Here is a 9961-nt window from a genome sequence, read left to right on the forward strand (position 1 = left end):
AATAAAGTGACAAACATCTACATATTTATTATTTATTTTTATATTGAATTAATAAATTAATTCCTCTATTTTATTAATATATTTATTATTTATTTTTATATTGAGTTAACAAATTAATTCCTCTGTTTTAATTTATAAGATTCTTTTTAATTTTTATTTTAGTTTTTGTTTTGTCTTTTAGTATAGAACTCTTTACAAAATAATTACACATGTTTGATATGTTGTTCTTTTTCCTTTGATGTTTACTAATAGAGTTTTGTTAAACATGACCATTGCTTCAGTTTAGAGCTCTTACTCTATCTGATTGGATTTACTATGCTATGAGTAAATGGTAAAAGGGCTACAAGCTTTGTCATTTTTAAGAAAATCAGTTCAGTCATTATTTCATTTCGAATGATTTTTGAGGACCATAGGAAAATTTGTAGAGAGAGGTTTGTTTTGTTGGAAAGTTTGTGCCATCAAAACCTACCTCAATCCAATTTATGATTATGAGTTTATGTGGACTGTTTTGGACTGGTTTGAAGTTAACTTGAAGATACAATTAATAATTTTTTAGTTTATACGTAATTTTATTATTTAATTCACTTTTACATAGATATATATCTAAATATAATACATTTAATTTATTTTTAATTAAAATTACTTCATTTAAAATAAATTTTTATCCCTGTAAAATAAATACATAGTAGTTTTGTATTAATTTTATATGATTCAGTTGAAAATAAAAAATCACACATAAAACAAAAATAAAATGAAAATATTTCTAAACTTTTTCATCAAGAATGATACTACTACACATTTTCTGAAAATAACATTTATTTGGCACTATACATATAGATGGCAGTCTAAGACTAGTTAGCTATACATAGGCACGTAAGCCTGCCTCGCCATGTGGGCCTAGCCTACGTGTCTCTCCCTCGTGATACTATTATGCCATATTGTCGTACACCCTCTGCCTCATGGTACTATTATGCCACACACAGTATAACATTTTATAACATTGCCACACGTCGTACAAACATCTTACAACAATATTCTCATATTGTACTGATGCTTTTTAATTCATTCAAATTTGTAGTTTTTAAATATAATTTTTACAATCAAAATTATTGTTTTATTTATTTATTATATGAGTATATTTAGGGTTTGTTTAATTTCAATTTTAATAGAGTTTAAATCAATTCAACAATTGCAAAATTGTTTTTAAAATATTTGAGAATTATTAAATTAAATTAATTTTATCTTCAACATAAATATTAACTTAAAATTAAAATTTGTGATTTTTAAATTAAAACGTGATATTTACTATTGTACTATTTTATAAAATAGTATTATTTTATGTGTATATATTTTTGGTTAAATTTTTTTTATTGTATAAGACAAGTCAATACTACTAGTACTAATATTAATAAAAATATTTAAATAACAATGATAAAATATTTTTAATAATTTAAAAAATAAATTAATTATAGAAACACATTTTTTTTTTAATTTTTTATCTTCAAGAATATATAGTTAAGAATAGAGAATTCTTTAAAATAATTTCTCCACTCACTTTTTTTCTTTACCGCATTCCCATTTATTCTAATTTTTGTTTTTATAATAACTAGATACTAACCTGGGAGTTACGCGGTAGAATTTCCTACATTACTGAGTATAAAGTAACAATAATATGTAATTTAAAAGTAACGTTAATTTCGTTCTACAGTATAATTAATATATTCAAGTGTTTATGTTATTAAAGATAAATATATTTTTGAATAATTATATATAAGTTAGGCTTGCTTTAATACAAAAAAAAAAAGTAAAACATTGTTGACTAACACAATTCATGCAAAATATATTTAAATAAGGAATTGGTTTATTCAAGCTTTTATTACATTGAAGTGGTTCTTCTAATAATATATTTGGTAAATAGTTATGTATTTCTTTATTGTTAAATAGTTATGTATTTCTTCATTTTATATAATTTATATTAGTTTTGAAGCATTAGATTTATAAATTTATGTATTTTTTCACATTTTCAATTTTATATGTTCATCTTAATTCTGTCAATCCCACTGTCGATCTAAGCATGGACTAAATAATATTGTGTGTTTTGTGATATATTATAATATTCATTCGTGAGTGATAGTTTATTAAATTTAAATTATTGAAACAATTCATTCGTGTGTGCATTGGAATTTTTCAAATAATTATTTGACACGGTAAAAAAACTTAAGAGTGGTTGAAAAAAATTATAGGCAATAAAAGTTTGTGAATGTTTAAGACATGAATTTTGAATAATTATATATAAGCTAGATTTGCTTTAGTACAAAAGAAAAAGTAAAACATTATTGACTATAATACAATTCATGCAAAATATATTGAAACGTGGAATTAGTTTATTCAAGCTTTTTGATTTCATTGAATTGGTTCTTCTAATAATATATTTGTTAAATAGTTATATATTTCTTTATTGTTAAAGTTATACATTTAGCTATAACATTTATTCATTTTATATAATATATATTAGTTTTGAAACATTCGATTTATAAATTTATGTATTTTTTCATGTTTTCAATTTTATATGTTCATCCTAATTCTGTCAATCTCATTGTCCATCTAATCATGCACTAAATAATATTGTGTGTTTTGTGATATATTATAATATTTCATTCGAGAGTGATAATTTGTTAAATTCAAAATATTGAAACAATTCATTCGTGTGTGCTTTAGAATTATTCAAATAATTATTCGACACGGTCAAGAAACTTCAAGAGAGTGGTGAAAAAAATTATAGGCAAGAAAAGTTTGTGAATATTTAAGACATAGAAAGTTTCAAGTCAATAATGAAATAGTTAGAAGTTCTTCATTTTCAAATATTTAATATTATTCATTTTTTTTGTTTCAATTATGTTTTGTGTTTTTTTAATTATAAAAAGATTTTTTTTTTTTTTGTGGGAGACACATTCAACATAGGAAAAAAATAACTCATTTTCTATGCAATAATATTGATATCTGATCTTGAACAATAATTGACAATAGAAAAAACAATATTATTGAAGTATATGTAAACTAAGAGTGTGTCACACATAATGTGGCATAGATCTTGACTTGCATTGTGATGATTTGTATTTTTTTGTATGAGTTATTGAAATGAAAGTTTTTATGAGTAATTAGAGCCTTTTAAGTGTATTGATGAGTCATTGAGTGATAAATTAAAGTTGAAATTATATAATGTATGAAATAATTGTACTTGGTCAAGTGAGAATGTTTGCATTATATATTCAAGAAACAAAACATAATGAAATAGAAGATTGAATTTGGAATGTATCACATCAGAATTTTAATGAGTTGACAAAAATTGGAGGATGTGGCATTAGTGAAGAATTTTGGGGGGCTCTGTTTTAATTATATAACAATAATAATAATAGAAGTGTTTCCTTATACATTCATCTACCTTTTTTAGCAGTAAAATAACTTGATGCCCCTGTCGATGAAATTGTTTTTGATGTGAATAAGGATGTTGATGACCTTTTTCAGGTTAATAATCTGCATTTTAATTGAGAATAAGGATATATATGAATGAATATTGGTGGCAGCCAATTTGATTGAGAAATGTAGATTGTCTACTTTGTAAAAAGAGCATGCAATTTCATTTGAGATACTTTAAAAAGCTTGCTTCAGTTAATGGGATGAGGATTTGTGTAATCGATTAGGGCCCATCTCATTAGATAAATAAGAAACATAACTTAGTGGAAATCATATTTAAATTATTTGCGGAAACTACCCAATGTAAAAATAAAAATATTCATTAAATACATGACTAATTTTTGAGGGTCTTTTTTTTCAATACCCTCTTTTTGAAGAAAAAAAACACTAACATACCCCCATTTAAAAAAGTTATATCAAAATGCCTCTTTTTTTAAAAATCAAGTGGGAAGTCGCCATTTAAAACTCGGGCTTCCTTAAGGAAGTCGCCATTCCAAATGGCGATTTGTAAGTAAAGAAAAAAAAATGGAGCATTTTGATATATATTTTTCAAATAGGGGTATTTTAGTGTTTTTTTTTCAAAAAGAGGGTATTGAAAAGAAAAAAAACCAACTTTTGATTCTACTATTTTTTATAAAAAAAATCAGATAAATTACTAAATATACTATCTGGTCGATAATTATAATAAATTTAGAGCATCCCCAAACTAAGACGAATTAATGATAAAAAACGGTTGTGAAAATTAATCTTTAGACCAAATATTAATTCAAAAGGAGGGTGGCTCTAATATAATGAGATTTGAAGCAGAATCTCATACAAATCACACCTAAACCCATCACTACCCAACATATGATTCCACTTTTTCATGTTTGTGCTTAAGATTAACTTTTTTATTTTTTATTTTTTATTACTAATTTACACTTAAAAATATTTACTTTGATATCTATTTTAAAAATTATTAGGACATTACAATTGTTACAAGTAATTATCAGGAAGTTACAAAGTAAAATTTTTAATGTTAAATTTTATTAAACTCATCGCAGAATGTCTCAAAAAATGGGAATCTCTTGTACCAATTGTTATGAATATGAGTTACCAAATACATAATGATAATGCAAAAACATGATAGAGAGAAAAAGGAATAAGAAAATGACATAAGAGTATAAAATTTTCCCAACTCTTAATTAGAATTCTCTAGTACTCTCACTTGGACTCTCACAAGCAACAAGTCATGCCACCTACGTAAAGGGATAGCTATCACAAATTCACAATAGCTTTTACAATGTTTAGGATGATCCACAGGTATTTACAAGTTTTTTATTTTTTATTTTTAGAGAGCAAATATTCACAAGTTGTTTCAAATAATTTTTACAACTATTTTATATCTTAAAACAAGTCCAAATATGTTGTTAATTTGTCACAAAAATATGCTGTGAATAAGTTATTTTCAAACTCATTAAAAACCCCAAAATGCAAAATGTCACTGTCTAGCTTTTTAAGGGACATGTATAAGTGTATAAATCTAAAAAAATTGTATAATATTCAATACCAATATTTTGTTTAACAATATTAACAATTGGTACTCACCTGTGTTTTATATTTGGATTTGGTTTTTATCCACTACCAATATTTTGTTTCTTGAAAAACTTTTGAAAATCTTTTTTTTTGAAAAAATATTGGAAAAAGATTAAAATTTTTTTTCTAAAAAATTTTAAATCGAATTTTTTCTTAAAAATTTTGGTGAGAATTTATTTTTTAAAATTTATTGAAAAAATTGATGTTTTTTAAATAAATGATTTTTTTTTAAATAATCAAATTTTAATCGATTTTTTGAGAAAAAATCGATTTTAAAATTGAATTTTTCGAAATCGATTGCTTAATTATAAACCGGTTATTTAACTATAACTAATTTTATAATTGGTTTTATAACCGCTTTTAAACCAAATAATAGATTTGGTTATAAATCTAAATTCATATATTGGTTTTAGAAAAAAAAACCAACCATGCAATAATAAATACTATCATAAACTATAAATAAATAAAAATACTATCTTAAATTTATATACACAATTAAATATTTAAAATATGATATTTAATTTAACAATATTAACATTTGTTAATCGAGAGTTAAGATTGATACAATCTAATAAGAAGAAATCCAACAAAATGCCACTTTTATTTCTGTATTCTCAAATCCAGTTAAAAAGAACTTATAACATATTCTCCCCCTCAAACAAGGAACATAATTCAACTACAATTTTCATTTAAAGCACATACATTAATAATAATAATAATAATACAGTTATTTTAATTTTGTCAATATTTCTGGTCTGTCAGGTGCTGTTGTTTCTGAAACACAGAAGAAAAGAGTAAATTGAATGAGTTACTCAAAGTCCACGTTCCATCCTTCTGAATTGGGTCCAAAAACATATACTTAGAATAAACAACTAAAAATAATGTTGTTGCCAATGGTAACTTAATTAGCAATTTAATTGAGCAGTGACACCATCTCCTTCTTAACTTCAACTCCAACCATAACTGATCCCATAATATCTGTCTCATCAACAAGATTAACACTTGATCCACATTTCATATCCTCTAGCAGAGAATCAATACTACACCCATCTTGAAACAAACTCTCAAAATCTTGGACATCATCAAAATCAGAACTTGGTACCAAACACTGATTGGGACAAAATTGTTGATAAGGTGTTTGAGACAGAGTGATTTGACTGGTTTTGTTTTTGAACAAAGTAGCATTATTGGTAGGTTTTCTTCTATAATCTTTTGGAGGGTTTTTGTCAAGGTTCAAGCTTTTGATATATTCTTGTAGAAGAGTTCCTCTAGGGTACTTTGAACGACACTTTCTTTTTGAATATTGTCTTCTTTTGGTTGCATTCCAATGGTTTTTGATTGAGTTTTCAGTTCTTCCAGCTAATATTTTAGCTATCTCTGCCCATTTGTTTCCTATCTCTGAATGAGCTTTTATCAATATTTTGTCCTCTTCCTCACTCCATATATCCTTCTGCAATAACACATATTTCAAAAAAAACTATTTTTTTAAATGCTAAATACTCATTTTCATCATTTCTAAAAATGTCATTGTCAGTCACCAAGTGCATGTGGTGGTCTAAATCAAAATTCATCATATGATATGATGGTGTATTGTGTGTGTATTTGCATGTGGATGAGTAGAATATCATTATTTCTATTTCTTAATTATACATAAATATTTAGATTAGAAAAAAATACACCATCTTATATTGAGATATAGTTATGTATAGAAAATGATAAATAAATTGGTACCTTAATGTCAGGCCTTAGATGATTATGCCATCTCTCTCTGCATTGTTTTCCTATTCTACCTGGGAATAGCTGAGCAATATGAGACCACTTTCTCAATCCATATTTTTCAACCAGCTGAATCAACAACCTGTTTTTTCATACACAAATACATAGCCTTTTGAGACAAAAATTCCAAAATAAAATAAAATTATATAATATAATGGAAAATATTTTTTTTTTACCTATCTTCTTGTACTGTCCATTGACCTTTGACTATGTTGGACTTCTGAACTTTTTCTGTCTTTCTAGCATTGTTTCTGTTCATGCCAATTCTTTTGTAATAATTCATTGGTGATATGCATGAGATTTGATCGGGTACAACAAAATTCAAAGGCTTGGTTCCTTGAGAATTAATATTAAAAGGAAAATAATTTTGTTGGTTTGTAACCATCATTTCCACTTTATTATTATTTCTCTGAGAAATGTTCAAACCATAGCCTCCATATAAAAAATTGTCCATAACATAAGCATTACCATTACCATTATTCTCCATCAAATTAGGCTTGAAATCGTATGTAAAATTATCACAAGGATCAAAATTTGTTGTTTGGACCCCAGAAACAGGATTGAAAAATGACCCATTCACATTAAACTTATTAATGTGATTAAAATCTTGCATGAATCCTTGAGATGAATTAGGAAATCCACCAATAGGATTCTCATGATTTTTCATGTAGTAATTTTCTAGTGAATATTGTGGCTTTGAAGCATAGATTAATGTAAGCTTTGTCTCAAGATTCATTGTCATAAAGTGTAATAAAAAATTACTTGTGTCACACTTGTGTTTTAAGTAACCTCGTTTGTGCCTCTAAATAGAAGAGGATCACAATAGAAGCAATTAATAGCAAGGTAATTGATTTCAAGGTCTAATGGTAAAAAAATAAAATAAAATCACATCTTAGTATAATCTAAGATTATATTTTTATTTTTAATGCCTAAGTTAGTAACTGTTACTCATTAATAAAGACAATTATAGTTTTTACGTTACGTTATTTAAATTACAAACTTAATTATTATGGTCAATGGTTTGTATTAGTAGAATTTATTTTGTGAACTCTAAATTTTTAAAATTTTAATGGATAACTAAAAAATATAATATTGTATTGTATATAAAAATTTTAAGTTTTAAATTTGTAAAAATATATTGGAGAGAGGTAGTACGTCAAATTTTGGCTGATATTTTTAATAATTAAAAATTAGTTGGAATTTAAGTTGGAAAATTGATTTTATTTTAAAATTATAGTAATTGTTTTGTAATTTTTTAATAAATTATTCCATCTAATTTTTAATAATAAAAATATTGAGTATAATTTGGTCTACAAAAATTGATGTATTTGTTTCATGTTTCTTCTTAAAGATTTTAGAGGCACTATCTTAATCTTAAAAATTGAACCTCATAAAAAAAGTACAATTTTAATAATTAAAAAAATTGGTAAAGTAAACTTTAGTTGACATACACGTACCAATCTTACATGATACATGTCATTAATTTATGTAACAAAAAAAGATGTCATGTCACTTTCATATATTACACTCTAACATACGTCGATAACTCGAAACTCCACGACATTTGTACTAATTAATGTAGCGGTTTTATATAAGAACAAAAGGTAATTAACAATGGTTGAATGATGTAGGTCAACACAATTGGAATGAGAAAATTGACTAATCATTAGTGCAAGTTAATGAATTTTATTTCATGTATTACATGTAATTGGTTTTGTTAATGCTGTATTAAGTTACAACAATTAGTTTGAGACGAATAAAACATAAAAACCGTAGACAAGCTTTTAGTGTTTATGGTCAAAAAGATTGAATGTCTTTGAATTTAAACTTTAGTGTGTGTTTCATACAAAGTGGGGCTATAAATAAGAATTATGTCAATACTATTATACTAATTTATTAGACCACTTAAATTTTTGAAGTTTTATGCAAATAATTTATTTTAACTCAAACATTGATCTATATATTCTCTAGGGGTGTGTGATTTGGATGGATTTCGAGAAAAAAAAAAACTCATACAACTCAAATTAATATGGTTTAAATTAAATTAATTTTTGATTAATATAATAATATGATTTATTAATAATATTATAAAATGATATTAATGTAACAAGTTTGAAATAAAATATTACATATAATATACTAAAAATTAATATTACAATAATAATATAAATCAATATTTTGAATTATATGAAATATTAATAAAAATATATCAACTTAAATAAATAAGTATTATCAAAATTTAATTAAAACTAATAAATAATAGTTTAATACAATATCTTATACTAATAAAAAATTAAATAAGTATTATTCAGTTCATTTTTTAAAAATGAATCTAAAATTCAATCTCATCTAAGCGGTTGTCGTAAAAAAAAATTCAAATGCATCTAATTAAAATTAATTTTGTGCAATTTTTTATTTTTAAAATAGACTTATAAGTATTTTTTGAATTGATTTAGATATGAATTCTCGTTCTTCTTCTCTCTCAAACAGATAAAAGAAAATGGATGTAAAATTTTGTGTGTTTTTATTTTAGTAAATTAAATAAAACTTTATGTTCCCCCACTATTATCTCAAATGACGGCTTAAATTAATTATTTTTAGAGATGTTTTAATATCCACAAGGGATAACTTCAATTTTTTAAAAGGAACCCTGCTTGGCTTTTGGCTTTTAGAGTTGTTGCATTTATTGTTCTTTTGGTGCTTCTCACTATTGATGCTTTTGTTGATCGAGGAGACTTTCTTATATTATACTCACTAAGTTCTTATTACATATTAAATTTTATCTCAAAACTTAGCTCCTCTTGGAAGAACATTATCAATAGGGTCTCTTCATACATCAAACCAAACTGGCTAGACCTCAAGGTCATGGTTCAACTCCTTTAAACAGCTTGAATTAGGACAAAAATGCAATGTAAGTGTATTGCCTTACATTATTTATGATAATAATTTAAGTAATTATCATTTATAAATTTAATTTATATACATATAAGTGTAAAGATCTTTCATATTGATCATCAAATGTTAGCTCAACTGACAATTACTGATATTGTTAGATTAAATATCTTGTCTCGGATTTGAATCTAAGACCTCTCAGTTGTGTGAGTTAATTATGATTGAATTTACCATCTCTTTTAAA

The 9961-nt window shown here is 24.8% G+C and overlaps 1 protein-coding gene across 1 annotated transcript; it reads right to left on the reverse strand.

The window, feature by feature from the left end:
• Nucleotides 1-5726: 5726 nt before the first annotated feature.
• LOC101506003 (transcription factor MYB98-like) lies at nt 5727-7561 on the reverse strand. Its single transcript, XM_004499754.3, has 3 exons — nt 7002-7561; nt 6781-6907; nt 5727-6499 (listed from the first exon to the last, which is right to left on the reverse strand). The coding sequence occupies exons 1-3, from the start codon at nt 7559-7561 to the stop codon at nt 5963-5965; spliced, it is 1224 nt and encodes a 407-aa protein (XP_004499811.1). The 3' UTR covers nt 5727-5962.
• Nucleotides 7562-9961: the final 2400 nt, after the last annotated feature.

Source organism: Cicer arietinum, chromosome 5 (genome assembly GCF_000331145.2).
Source record: "Cicer arietinum cultivar CDC Frontier isolate Library 1 chromosome 5, Cicar.CDCFrontier_v2.0, whole genome shotgun sequence".
Classification (NCBI taxonomy): Eukaryota; Viridiplantae; Streptophyta; class Magnoliopsida; order Fabales; family Fabaceae; genus Cicer; species Cicer arietinum.